This window comes from Taurulus bubalis (assembly GCF_910589615.1).
Source record: "Taurulus bubalis genome assembly, chromosome: 2".
Lineage (NCBI taxonomy): Eukaryota > Metazoa > Chordata > Actinopteri > Perciformes > Cottidae > Taurulus > Taurulus bubalis.
In genome coordinates this window covers 46,534,089-46,548,804 of record NC_136590.1, presented here as the reverse complement: position 1 = coordinate 46,548,804, position 14,716 = coordinate 46,534,089, and the positions used below count along the sequence as shown (strand labels likewise).

At 43.2% G+C, this 14,716-nt stretch overlaps 1 protein-coding gene across 1 annotated transcript in view; it reads right to left on the bottom strand.

Moving 5' to 3' along the window:
• LOC306753656 (glutamate receptor ionotropic, delta-1-like) overlaps nucleotides 1-14,716 on the bottom strand; it is a gene marked incomplete at both ends in the record, with an annotated part of 299,744 nt that overhangs the window by 56,483 nt on the left and 228,545 nt on the right. Inside the window, one exon of the mRNA XM_079237551.1 lies at nucleotides 1,104-1,309. Within this exon, the coding sequence (XP_079093677.1) occupies nucleotides 1,104-1,309 (206 nt within the window). The remainder of the gene's footprint in view (nucleotides 1-1,103; nucleotides 1,310-14,716) is intronic.

Sequence of the window (14,716 nt, the reverse complement as noted above, 5' to 3'; positions counted from 1 at the left end):
CTCCTTCTCCCTCTCTCTCTCTCTCTCCCTCTCTCTCTCTCTTCCTCTCTCTCTCTCTCTCTCTCTCTCCCTCCCTCCCTCCCTCTCTCTCTCTAATGAAGCAAGGAAGGAAAGAATGTAGAATCTTGGCAAAGGTGCATGATGGGATATCATGATGAATGTGTTTATGATGTATAACTGTTTAGACTGAAGGTTCCATGCTGCTGCTGCACCGGCTGCTTTCATTCATAATTAATAATTATTAATAAACGCTAATTCATTCTGAAGCGTATGAAGACTTCAGAAAAGAACAAAATCTGCATTTCAAATGCAGCCTGTAGATTGAGCTGAGGGCAGAAACGCCCTATTGGAGCTCTTAAAGGAACAGTGACACTGGAGTCATCTTCCTCTTTCTTACTACACACCCACACACACACACACACACACACACACACACACACACACACACACACACACACACACACACACACACACACATACACACACACACACACACACACACTTATAAATAGTTTGTATGTTTGAGTTCAGCAGTGGAGGACGAACACAAATTGAGTCTTCACATTCACTTGTTCCCTTTGTACTCTCGCTTGTTCCATTTGCACTCTCACTTGGTCCCTTTGCACACTCACTCGTTCCCTTTGCACACTCACTCGTTCCCTTTGCACACTCACTCGTTCCCTTTGCACACTTGCTTGCTTGCTTTCCACACTTGTTCCCTTTGCACACTTGCTTCCTTTCCACACTCACGTATTCTTTATTCGCGTCATGTTGTTCAAACCACAACAACGAGTCGTAAATAAACTGGAATTCCTCTCAGCGACCAAATCTCCCACTTGGTGAAAAGAACTACAAACGTGTGAACACACGTGTGTCCGAGTGTCTGTGAAAGCACCACGAGCAGTTACAGCGAGACAACGTTCAACATGAAATACCAACAGCGTCCATCTGGAGTGGAGCTCTCAAACAAACCTTTGATCTTTCAGGTCAGGACCGCTCTCCTCTTTCTGCTGCCGTGAATGCTGAATGCAGGTTGTGTGGAACGTGCATAGATCCATATTCATAAGAACACACACACACACACACACACACCCGTGACCGACCTGCTGGATGAAGGTGTGCGCCCCCTGGGGGCTGAGCAGCAGGATGGCCCTGCGCAGGGTGTCTCTGTAGCGGTTGAGCTCCTCGGTCCTCATGGTGGTGAAGAGGTTGGTGAAGACTTTACTGATGTTCCGGTCCACCCGCTGCAGGGCCACGTCCACGCCCTGCCGGGACGTCTGGTCCAGGAAGCCCTGCAGGCCGCGGATATCTGGGGAGGAGAACATGGGTCAGCGTCTAGGTAGAACATGGGTCATCGTCTTGAGAGAACATGGGTCATCGTCTAAGGAGAACATGGGTCATCGTCTAAAGGGGAACATGGGTCATCGTCTAAGGAGAACATGGGTCATCGTCTTGAGAGAACATGGGTCATCGTCTAAGGAGAACATGGCTCATCGTCTAAGGAGAACATGGGTCATCGTCTAAGGAGAACATGGGTCATCGTCTAAGGAGAACATGGGTCATCGTCTAAGGAGAACATGGGTCATCGTCTAAGGAGAACATGGGTCATCGTCTAAGGAGAACATGGGTCATCGTCTAGGTAGAACATGGGTCATCGTCTAGAGAGAACATGGGTCATCGTCTAGAGAGAACATGGGTCATCGTCTAAGGAGAACATGGGTCATCGTCTAGAGAGAACATGGGTCATCGTCTAAGGAGAACATGGGTCATCGTCTAAGGAGAACATGGGTCATCGTCTAAGGAGAACATGGGTCATCGTCTAGAGAGAACATGGGTCATCGTCTAGAGAGAACATGGGTCATCGTCTAGAGAGAACATGGGTTATCGTCTAGGTAGAACATGGGTCATCGTCTAGGTAGAACATGGGTCATCGTCTAGAGAGAACATGGGTCATCGTCTAGAGAGAACATGGGTCATCGTCTAGGTAGAACATGAGTCACCGTCTAGAGAGAACATGGGTCATCGTCTAGGTAGAACATGGGTCATCGTCTAGGTAGAACATGGGTCATCGTCTACGTAGAACATGGGTCATCGTCTAGGTAGAACATGGGTCATCGTCTAGGTAGAACATGGGTCATCGTCTACGTAGAACATGGGTCATCGTCTAGGTAGAACATGGGTCATCGTCTACGTAGAACATGGGTCATCGTCTAGAGAGAACATGGGTCATCGTCTAGGTAGAACATGGGTCATCGTCTAGAGAGAACATGGGTCATCGTCTAGAGAGAACATGGGTCATCGTCTACGTAGAACATGGGTCATCGTCTAGAGAGAACATGGGTCATCGTCTAGAGAGAACATGGGTCATCGTCTAGAGAGAACATGGGTCATCGTCTAAGGAGAACATGGGTCATCGTCTAGAGAGAACATGGGTCATCGTCTAGAGAGAACATGGGTCATCGTCTAGGTAGAACATGAGTCACCGTCTAGAGAGAACATGGGTCATCGTCTAGGTAGAACATGGGTCATCGTCTAGGTAGAACATGGGTCATCGTCTACGTAGAACATGGGTCATCGTCTAGGTAGAACATGGGTCATCGTCTAGGTAGAACATGGGTCATCGTCTACGTAGAACATGGGTCATCGTCTAGGTAGAACATGGGTCATCGTCTACGTAGAACATGGGTCATCGTCTAGAGAGAACATGGGTCATCGTCTAGGTAGAACATGGGTCATCGTCTAGAGAGAACATGGGTCATCGTCTAGAGAGAACATGGGTCATCGTCTAGGTAGAACATGGGTCATCGTCTACGTAGAACATGGGTCATCGTCTAAGGAGAACATGGGTCATCGTCTAGAGAGAACATGGGTCATCGTCTAGAGAGAACATGGGTCATCGTCTAAGGAGAACATGGGTCATCGTCTAGAGAGAACATGGGTCATCGTCTAGGTAGAACATGGGTCATCGTCTACGTAGAACATGGGTCATCGTCTAGAGAGAACATGGGTCATCGTCTAGAGAGAACATGGGTCATCGTCTAAGGAGAACATGGGTCATCGTCTAGAGAGAACATGGGTCATCGTCTAGGTAGAACATGGGTCATCGTCTAGAGAGAACATGGGTCATCGTCTAAGGAGAACATGGGTCATCGTCTAGAGAGAACATGGGTCATCGTCTACGTAGAACATGGGTCATCGTCTAAGGAGAACATGGGTCATCGTCTAGAGAGAACATGGGTCATCGTCTAGAGAGAACATGGGTCATCGTCTAGGTAGAACATGGGTCATCGTCTACGTAGAACATGGGTCATCGTCTAGAGAGAACATGGGTCATCGTCTAGAGAGAACATGGGTCATCGTCTAGGTAGAACATGGGTCATCGTCTACGTAGAACATGGGTCATCGTCTAAGGAGAACATGGGTCATCGTCTAGAGAGAACATGGGTCATCGTCTAGGTAGAACATGGGTCATCGTCTAGAGAGAACATGGGTCATCGTCTAAGGAGAACATGGGTCATGGGTCAGCGTCTAAGGAGAACATGGGTCATCGTCTGTAGAGAACATGGGTCAGTGTCTAGAGAGAACATGAGTCAGTGTCTGCAGTGAAGAGTCAGTTTCAAAAACACTAGATCATGTTCTAAATCTCAGCGATAGATTTGAAGGAACCGCATCATTTTTCATCACCAGCATCAAAACCTCCCAAAGGTTTTGGACACATTTTTTATCTGTATTGAAATAACATTTTGTGGTTCTATATGTTCTATATGTTCCAACTTCTCTGAGTTCTAAAGCCTTCTTGCCGACAACAGCTGTCTCTTCAGTCAGAGGCGAGCGTGCAGAAGGAGCCTTCGTCCTCCAGCGACCCTGAAGACGAGGAGTGTGATGGAGAACGTTCTCTCTCCGCTCACAGACTGCAGGAGAGGGTTCTCCTCCTGACATGAGACACGCAGACACGGCAGCTGTTCTGCGTTCTAGCCGCTGACAGGTTGTTTGGCCCCGCCCCCTCTGTCTATTCGCGCTGACAGCCGGCTCGTTCCTCCGCCTGCCGCTCACCTCCTCGCTGCTTTCCTTCTGTTTCATCTCTCCGCCCCGATGCCTCTCGCTTGTTTGGTTTTCCTCCTTCGCCGGGGTTAGGGTTACATCTTCTGTCTTCCGTCCCTCTTCTTCCTCGCCGGTAAATGTGAAGGATCATGTCAGTCACTCATGGAACAATTGGGGAGCTCTGTGAGCCACAGTACCCCGCTGACCCCAGGCCCGCTGGAGGCGGAGCTCTGCTGGAGGCGGAGCTCTGCTGGAGGCGGAGCTCTGCAGGAGGCGGAGCTCTGCAGCTTCATGTTTTATAATCTCTTCATCTGTTCATCTGTTCATCTGTTCATCTGTTCATCCGAGCAGCGGTGCACGGGTCGTCTCCGTCTCCCGGAGAACGTCAGAGAGGAAACATCAGAAATCATAAATGAAGACGGAGAACCAGGTTGTCTCTTCAGAGTTCATCACCGAGACGTGAGGAAGAGATTAATAATGCTCTCCACAGAACAAGAGAGCCGAGCTCCATCTGGCTTTCACTCCTGCTCTCTGAAGGATGCAGGTCGCTCTGAACCTATCGCTGGAACATGAATACACAAACATGAGCCTCTAGATATGAATAGAGGACAAAACACAACGTCTACACTTTGATCCATCGTTTAATGTTCCTGCTCTTCCTTCTTCTGAACATCCCGACTGTCCCTAAACGCACCGCTTCTGTTTCACCACACGACCACATGCAGATGGATAATAACGTCATTTTAATAAAAACGTGACATTAGCATATCAATGCAACGGATGAACTTAATGTGCATATCCACATATCTATCTCCTCAGAGCCCCTTGGAGCAATGCATTGTGGGAGATGTAGCCCTCTCCCACAGAAGAGCCAACTCTCCTCCTCCATCAGACTCTCTCCTCTGGAAAGACTTCGGATTCATTTCAGATTCACACGACATGGAAACATCCGTGTAAATATTCATAGCCGGTTGCTTTAACATTTGCTCTGTGCGGCTAAACATTTCTGATATTTGCAGATATTAATAATTCAAATGTGAACAAAAAGGTATTTGTCTGTTTAAATTGTGTGAGACCTGAGAGTCAAGTTTCAGGAGGAAGAGCAGCCATCACATGTTATTGATTTATTATTATTATTATTATTATTATTATTATTATTCACTGGCGGGCCTTCTCTACTGGCCGAAACAGAATCACAAAGTTATCGCTATTTTATTATTTCATTTTTAAATTCTTTAATTTAAAACTTTAATTTAAAAGGGTCAAGATAAGACCAGGGTCCAGGTAGAACCAGGAACAGGATCCAGGTAGAACCAGGAACAGGGTCCCGGTAGAACCAGGAACAGGATCCAGATAGAACCAGGAACAGGATCCAGGTAGAACCAGGAACAGGGTCCCGGTAGAACCAGGAACAGGATCCAGATAGAACCAGGAACAGGGTCCAGATAGAACCAGGAACAGGGTCCAGGTAGAACCAGGAACAGGGTCCAGATAGAACCAGGAACAGGGTCCAGGTAGAACCAGGAACAGGGTCCAGGTAGAACACAACACAGCTAATTAGAACAAGCAGGTGATGCAATGGGTCAGATCTGAAACAGGAAGTGATGAATCCGCTATAAGGTGCAGCTTCCTCTGATTATTAACTATACATACATCCATCCATCTAAAAGATGAATAGTTGCCGTTAGTGAATCAATAGTGTGTGTGTGTGTGTGTGTGTGTGTGTGTGTGTGTGTGTGTGTGTGTGTGTGTGTGTGTGTGTGTGTGTGTGAGATGAAGTTTCCCCGACAGCTCGGTTCATTCATCACGAGACTGTTAGAAGAGACGTTTTAATGAATTACTCCACGAGGAGACGGGAGGAGGCAAAGCGAGGGAGAAGGGAACAAGGAAAGGAGTGAGTAGACAGGTGTGTGTGTGTGTGTGTGTGCGTGTGTGTGTGTGTGTGTGTGTGTGAGTGTGTGTGTGTGTGTGTGTGTGTGAGTGTGTGTGTGTGTGTGTGTGTGTGTGTGTGTGTGTGTGCCTTTTCATTTACAACGTCAATGACAGGAGTGACATTTAGTTTTGGAACATCCACTTCCTGCTGTGTGAGTGGATTCCTCCCTATTGATTATACACACTCACACACACACACACACACATACACACACACACACACACACACACACACACCTGCTCAAACCTTTTAACAGTTAGGGAACTAAAGGGCGGGAAACAAAGATGGAGGCGGGGCCTACTGTACAGTGGATCACCTCTGTCACGCTGAGAGAACACGACGCTGCTGCGAGAGAACCATCAGCTCTGTGCAGGGAAGAGGTGTAGAGGTGTGCAGGTGTAGAGGTGTAGAGGTGTGCAGGTGTAGAGGTGTGCAGGTATAGAGGAGAACAGGTGTAGAGGTGTAGAGGAGTAGAGGTGTAGAGGTGTAGAGGTGTGCAGGTGTAGATGTGTAGAGGTGTAGAGGTGTAGAGGTATAGAGGAGTAGAGGTGTAGAGGAGTAGAGGTGTGCAGGTGTAGATGTGTAGAGGTGTGCAGGTGTAGAGGTATGCAGGTATAGAGGAGAACAGGTGTAGAGGTGTAGAGGAGTAGAGGTGTAGAGGTGTAGAGGTGTAGAGGAGTAGAGGTGTGCAGGTGTGTAGATGTGTAGAGGTGTAGAGGTATAGAGGTGTAGAGGTATAGACATATAGAGGTGTAGAGGTATAGAGGTGTAGAGGTGTTGAGGTATAGATATATAGCGGTGTAGAGGTATAGAGGTGTAGAGGTGTAGAGTTGTAGAGGAGTAGAGGTGTGCAGGTGTAGATGTGTAGAGGTGTAGAGGTGTAGAGGTATAGAGGTGTAGAGGTGTAGAGGTGTAGATTTGTAGAGGTATAGAGGTGTAGAGGAGTAGAGGTGTGCAGGTGTAGAGGTGTAGAGGTGCAGAGGTATAGAGGTGTAGAGGTGTGCAGGTATAGAGGTGTAGAGGTTTGCAATTGTAGAGGTGTGCAGGTATAGAGGTGTAGAGGTATATACATATAGAGGTGTAGATGTATAGAGGTGTAGAGGTGTGCAGGTATAGAGGTGTAGAGGTTTGCAATTGTAGAGGTGTGCAGGTATAGAGGTGTAGAGGTATAGACATATAGAGGTGTAGAGGTATAGAGGTGTAGAGGTATAGACATATAGAGGTGTAGAGGTATAGAGGTGTAGAGGTATAGAAATACAGAGGTGTAGAGGTATAAAGGTGTAGAGGTATTGACATATAGAGGTGTAGAGGTATAGACATATAGAGGTGTAGAGGTATAGAGGTGTAGAGGTATAGACATATAGAGGTGTAGAGGTATAGAGGTGTAGAGGTATAGACATATAGAGGTGTAGAGGTATAGAGGTGTAGAGGTATAGATATATAGAGGTGTAGAGGTTTAGATATATAGAGGTGTAGAGGTATAGAGGTGTAGAGGTGTAGAGGTGTAGACATATAGAGGTGTAGAGGTATAGAGGTGTAGAGGTATAGAGGTGTAGAGGTGTAGACATATAGAGGTGTAGAGGTATAGAGGTGTAGAGGTATAGAGGTGTAGAGATGTAAAGGTGTAGAGGTGTAGAGGTATAGAGGTGTAAAGATGTAGAGGTATAGAGGTGTAGAGGTGTAGAGGTATAGAAAAGTAGAGGTGTGCAGGTGTAGAGGTATAGAAAAGTAGAGGTGTGCAGGTGTAGAGGTATAGAAAAGTAGAGGTGTGCAGGTGTAGAGGTATAGACATATAGAGGTGTAGAGGTATAGAGGTGTAGAGGTATAGACATATAGAGGTGTAGAGGTATAGAGGTATAGAGGTGTAGAGGTATAGAGGTGTAGAGGTGTAGAGGTATAGAGGTGTAGAGATGTAAAGGTGTAGAGGTGTAGAGGTACAGAGGTGTAAAGATGTAGAGGTATAGAGGTGTAGAGGTGTAGAGGTATAGAAAAGTAGAGGTGTGCAGGTGTAGAGGTATAGAAAAGTAGAGGTGTGCAGGTGTAGAGGTGTAGATGTCCTTTAGACTTGAACACAGCGCCTCTGTTCGGTCTTCGGCTGCTCAGTTCCTGACCTTTCACCCTCATTACACATGAACCAGAAACATTAGTCAGTGGGCGATGAACCAATTTTGAAAGGTTCAGGATCCAACGCTGAATTATTCATCGTGCGACTGTAATTCAGCGTGTTTGAGATAATGAAAGAACGTCGTTCTATAATCTCATCGGCACAAATTAGTCCTTTGAATCTCATTTTGGGTTTTTATCATCCATCCTCTTTTTTTTTATCTCTCTCCTTCTTCGTCGTATCGCTGTGGAAATACAACTGTGGGCTTGAAACCGCCGATAACGGTCAATAAAAACCAACTGATGATCATCCGGTTTCACCAAATGTGACGTCATTTGGATGAATGAGATAGAAGCTAAAAGAAACCTGAAAAAGTTATTTCAATCACTCGTCTATAAGTTCTCACTCGTCTCAAACGAGACACTGATATTTAGTATTTAGCGACTCAGCAGACGTTAGCCGCTGACATGAAGCCTCTGAGTCCGCGGCTACGCATCAGGGCGACCGCCGTGGTCGACAGCAGGACTCTACGGGAGCCCGGAGGGACAGAAAGCGTCCTGGACCACGAGGTCTGGACGTAATGTGTGAGACTTCAGATCCACGTTTAAAGTCAATGAAGCCGTGAAATAGCCAAATATGTGTAAACCGTTAAACCCTAACCCTAAACCCTAACCGTAACCCTAACCCCTAATCATATTTATTGTCTGAGTTGTGTTTAGAGGTTGTACATGGGTAATATAGATATTATTGTAGCCCTGATTTTTATGTTTAATTTGGTACATAAGATGTTTTTTTTATTTTTGGGGGATTTATACCATGTTTTTTTTTTATTTGAACTTGTGACCTGATATGAAAGGGTCCCCAAAGAGTAAAACACGTATTTAAATCCACATTCCATGCAATGATGCAACCTGTGTGGACTCCGCTGAACGCAGTAAACCAACGTGCTCTGTGGCACGTTGATGCTGTTATTGGTCATATTTCTCATATCATCAACGTATCGGGTGCACGGTCCCAAATCTGAAGAGTAGAAACAAAACGAGGTACAACACCGAGTTAAACGGGAAAATTCATTTGTTGCACGACTCTGAAGTTACTCTACTAAACTAAAGGACCAGTAAGGACGCTCAGTCGACTCCTTGAGCCCTAGAATACTAATGTCTTTAACCCTAGAATACTAATGTCTTTAACCCTAGAATACTAATGTCTTTAACCCTAGAACACTAACGTCTTTAACCCTAGAACACTAACGTCTTTAACCCTAGAACACTAACGTCTTTAACCCTAGAACACTAACATCTTTAACCCTAGAACACTAACGTCTTTAACCCTAGAACACTAACATCTTTAACCCTAGAACACTAACGCCTTTAACCCTAGAACACTAACGTCTTTAACCCTAGAACACTAACATCTTTAACCCTAGAACACTAACGTCTTTAACCCTAGAACACTAACATCTTTAACCCTAGAACACTAACGTCTTTAACCCTAGAACACTAACGTCTTTAACCCTAGAACACTAACATCTTTAACCCTAGAACACTAACGTCTTTAACCCTAGAACACTAACATAGAACCCTAGAACACTAATGTCTTTAACCCTAGAACACTAACGTCTTTAACCCTAGAACACTAATGTATTTAACCCTAGAACACAAACATCTTTAACCCTAGAACACTAACGTCTTTAACCCTAGAACACTAACATCTTTAACCCTAGAACACTAACGTCTTTAACTGGGTTGTTTATGTAACGTATGTAACTATGTTTAACATTAGTGATGGTGTAACTATGTTTAACGTTAGTGATGGTGTAACTATGTTTAACGTTAGTGTTAGTGATGGTGTAACTATGTTTAACGTTAGTGTTAGTGATGGTGTAACTATTTTTAACGTTAGTGTTAGTGATGGTGTTACTATGTTTAACGTTAGTAATGGTGTTACTATGTTTAACGTTAGTGTTAGTGATGGTGTAACTATGTTTAACGTTAGTGATGGTGTAACTATGTTTAACGTTAGTGTTAGTGATGGTGTAACTATGTTTAACGTTAGTGTTAGTGATGGTGTAACTATGTTTAACGTTAGTGATGGTGTAACTATGTTTAACGTTAGTGATGGTGTAACTATGTTTAACGTTAGTGATGGTGTAACTATGTTTAACGTTAGTGTTAGTGATGGTGTAACTATGTTTAACGTTAGTGATGGTGTAACTATGTTTAACGTTAGTGTTAGTGATGGTGTAACTATGTTTAACGTTAGTGATGGTGTAACTATGTTTAACGTTAGTGATGGTGTAACTATGTTTAACATTAGTGTTAGTGATGGTGTAACTATGTTTAACGTTAGTGATGGTGTAACTATGTTAAACGTTAGTGATGGTGTAACTATGTTTAACATTAGTGATGGTGTTACTATGTTTAACGTTAGTGATGGTGTAACTACGTTTAATGTTAGTGTTATTGATGGTGTAACTATGTTTAACGTTAGTGATGGTGTAACTATGTTTAACGTTAGTGATGGTGTAATTATGTTTAATGTTAGTGATGGTGTAACTATGTTAAACGTTAGTGTTAGTGATGGTGTAACTATGTTTAACGTTAGTGTCAGTGATGGTGTTACTATGTTTAACATCAGTGATGGTGTAACTATGTTTAGCGTTAGTGATGGTGTAATTATGTTTAATGCTAGTAATGGTGTAACTATGTTTAACGTTAGTGTTAGTGATGGTGTAACTATGTTTAACGTTAGTGTTAGTGATGGTGTAACTATGTTTAACGTTAGTGATGGTGTAACTATGTTTAACGTTAGTGTTAGTGATGGTGTAACTATGTTTAACATTAGTGATGGTGCAACTATGTTTAACGTTAGTGTTAGTGATGGTGTAACTATGTTTAACGTTAGTGATGGTGTAACTATGTTTAGTGTTAGTGATGGTGTTACTATGTTTAACAATAGTGATGGTGTAACTATGTTTAACGTTAGTGATGGTGTAAATATGTTTAACTTTAGTGATGGTGTTACTATGTTTAACATTAGTGATGGTGTTACTATGTTTAACATTAGTGATGGTGTAACTATGTTTAACGTTAGTGATGGTGTAACTATGTTCAACGTTAGTGTTAGTGATGGTGTAACTATGTTTAACGTTAGTGTTAGTGATGGTGTAACTATGTTTAACGTTAGTGATGGTGTTACTATGTTTAACATTAGTGATGGTGTAACTATGTTTAACATTAGTGATGGTGTTACTATGTTTAGTGTTAGTGATGGTGTAACTATGTTTAACGTTAGTGATGGAGTTACTATGTTTAACGTTAGTGATGGTGTTACTATGTTTAACGTTAGTGATGGTGTAACTATGTTTAACGTTAGTGATGGAGTTACTATGTTTAACGTTTGTGATGGTGTTACTATGTTTAACGTTAGTGATGGTGTTACTATGTTTAGTGTTAGTGATGGTGTTACTATGTTTAACATTAGTGATGGTGTTACTATGTTTAACGTTAGTGTTAGTGATGGTGTTACTATGTTTAACGTTAGTGATGGTGTTACTATGTTTAGTGTTAGTGATGGTGTTTCTATGTTTAACATTAGTGATGGTGTTACTATGTTTAACATTAGTGATGGTGTAACTATGTTTAACGTTAGTGATGGTGTTACTATGTTTAGTGTTAGTGATGGTGTTACTATGTTTAATGTTAGTGTTAGTGATGGTGTTACTATGTTTAACGTTAGTGATGGTGTAACTATGTTTAACGTTAGTGATGGTGTTACTATGTTTAGTGTTAGTGATGGTGTTACTATGTTTAACATTAGTGATGGTGTAACTATGTTTAACGTTAGTGATGGAGTTACTATGTTTAACGTTAGTGATGGTGTTACTATGTTTAACGTTAGTGATGGTGTTACTATGTTTAACATTAGTGTTAGTGATGGTGTTACTATGTTTAGTGTTAGTGATGGTGTTACTATGTTTAACGTTAGTGTTAGTGATGGTGTTACTATGTTTAGTGTTAGTGATGGTGTAACTATGTTTAACGTTAGTGTTAGTGATGGTGTTACTATGTTTAGTGTTAGTGATGGTGTTACTATGTTTAACGTTAGTGATGGTGTTACTATGTTTAACGTTAGTGATGGAGTTACTATGTTTAACGTTAGTGATGGTGTTACTATGTTTAACGTTAGTGATGGTGTTACTATGTTTAACGTTAGTGATGGAGTTACTATGTTTAACGTTAGTGATGGTGTTACTATGTTTAACGTTAGTGATCGTGTTACTATGTTTAACATTAGTGATGGTGTTACTATGTTTAACGTTAGTGATGGTGTTACTATGTTTAACGTTAGTGATGGTGTTACTCTGTTTAGTGTTAGTGATGGTGTTACTATGTTTAACATTAGTGATGGTGTAACTATGTTTAACGTTAGTGTTAGTGATGGTGTTACTATGTTTAGTGTTAGTGATGGTGTAACTATGTTTAACATTAGTGATGGTGTTACTATGTTTAACGTTAGTGATGGTGTTACTATGTTTAGTGTTAGTGATGGTGTTACTATGTTTAACATTAGTGATGGTGTTACTATGTTTAACGTTAGTGATGGTGTTACTATGTTTAGTGTTAGTGATGGTGTTACTATGTTTAACGTTAGTGATGGTGTTACTATGTTTAACGTTAGTGATGGTGTTACTATGTTTAACGTTAGTGATGGTGTAACTATGTTTAACGTTAGTGATGGTGTTACTATGTTTAACGTTAGTGATGGTGTTACTATGTTTAACGTTAGTGATGGTGTTACTATGTTTAGTGTTAGTGATGGTGTTACTATGTTTAACGTTAGTGATGGTGTTACTCTGTTTAGTGTTAGTGATGGTGTTACTATGTTTAACGTTAGTGATGGTGTTACTATGTTTAACGTTAGTGATGGTGTTACTATGTTTAACGTTAGTGATGGTGTTACTATGTTTAACGTTAGTGATGGTGTTACTATGTTTAACGTTAGTGATGGTGTTACTATGTTTAACGTTAGTGATGGTGTTACTATGTTTAACGTTAGTGATGGTGTTACTATGTTTAACGTTAGTGATGGTGTTACTATGTTTAATGTTAGTGATGGTGTTACTATGTTTAACGTTCGTGTTCTAGTGTTAATGGGAGGCCCTCATGCTGTGATGAAACCAGCAGCTCAAATGTCTCGTGATCCTCCAGTGAAAGCTGGACCTACAAAACACACGAACACGCTTCTCCAGAGGTGTTGAGGTTTCTGTGTCCGTTCTTCAGACTTTACTTCCTGCTTCAAACGGCCCAAAGAAACTCAGCAATTAAAAGGCAGACGCAGCGAGCCGCGCTCGGAGAGACTCGTCCACCTGGTCGCTTGACGAGCGTCTCCACGGAGCCGAGCGACCCGCAGGAACGCCACGCCGTAATTGGCGGCGGACGCGTCGTGCCCTTTTCAAGCTGCTGTCACGGCCGACAGGAACAACGCCGTTCTTCTGCCTCCGGGAGTCGACGCTTTACTCTTTTCATGCAACATGAGCAAATGACGGTTGATGCAATAAAAGGATCTTTTCAATATTAAAGCTCTGTCGACCCGTTCTGTTACAGAAACCGATTATTGGTCAGTGTTCATTTGGGGTTTTTAAAGGATCGAGCGCGTTGACAAAGTGGCAGCAGGAAGTCCTCGTGGACCGTGGTACGTTCTAGAAGGCAACCGCCACCGTTCACTGGGTTCGTCTTCATGATTCAAAAGTTGAATGTGAAGGCTGTGCATGACGTAACGAGTCGTTATTTTCTTATTTGAAGTATCACAAATATATCAAACCAAAGTCTGCACACGGCTCAGTCGTCCGGAGGTCAGGGAGACCGGAGCGGTCCAAAATATGATCTCTTCTTAAACCTAACAAAGACGTTTGGGTGAGAAGTATCTCCTGGTATGAAACCGACATCAAGGCTGTTTTCATTGTATTGAGATGCAGCGGGCGTCGCCTCGTGTGTCGGTGCTGCAGGTTCTCTAATGAGCGCATCGTAGAACCGTGTTCTGTGCAGAGAGAAGACAACAGCACCAGCGAAGGAGGCGTCCAGCTAACGGGCTTCCAGCTTCGACCCGCGGCTGCAGAGATCACCGCTGTTCATCCTGAAAGCTTCCTTCAGGGACGCGTCACTTCCTGTTAACCCGACACCAACAAACCGGGCTTAACTAGGTTACAAAGGTTTAGACCTGACTAGTAGTTTAGTTGTTTAAACACGAACAAACCAAACCGATTAATAAGTTACCGTGACACCAAACTTTGCTTCTGCTGTGTCTCTAAACTCTCAGTATTTTTCTTATAGATTGTTCTTGTTTTAATCGCATGACCTGACTCTTCCTGCCGGATGCTCCTGAGCCTCAAACGCCTTTTGTTCTCAGCCAGACGCTCTGCAGCGTCACCGATACAGATAAAAGCACCGGTGCAGCTGCTATTCCTGTCTGACACACACACACACACACACACACACACACACACACACACACACACACACACACACACACACTGCCCTTTAGAGAGGAACAGGGACGGCCATGTGAGGGGAGGTGGAGGAGACGGTCTGTGTGTGAATACAGAGACTGAGGAGAGATGAAATCAAGAGGTCTGTAAT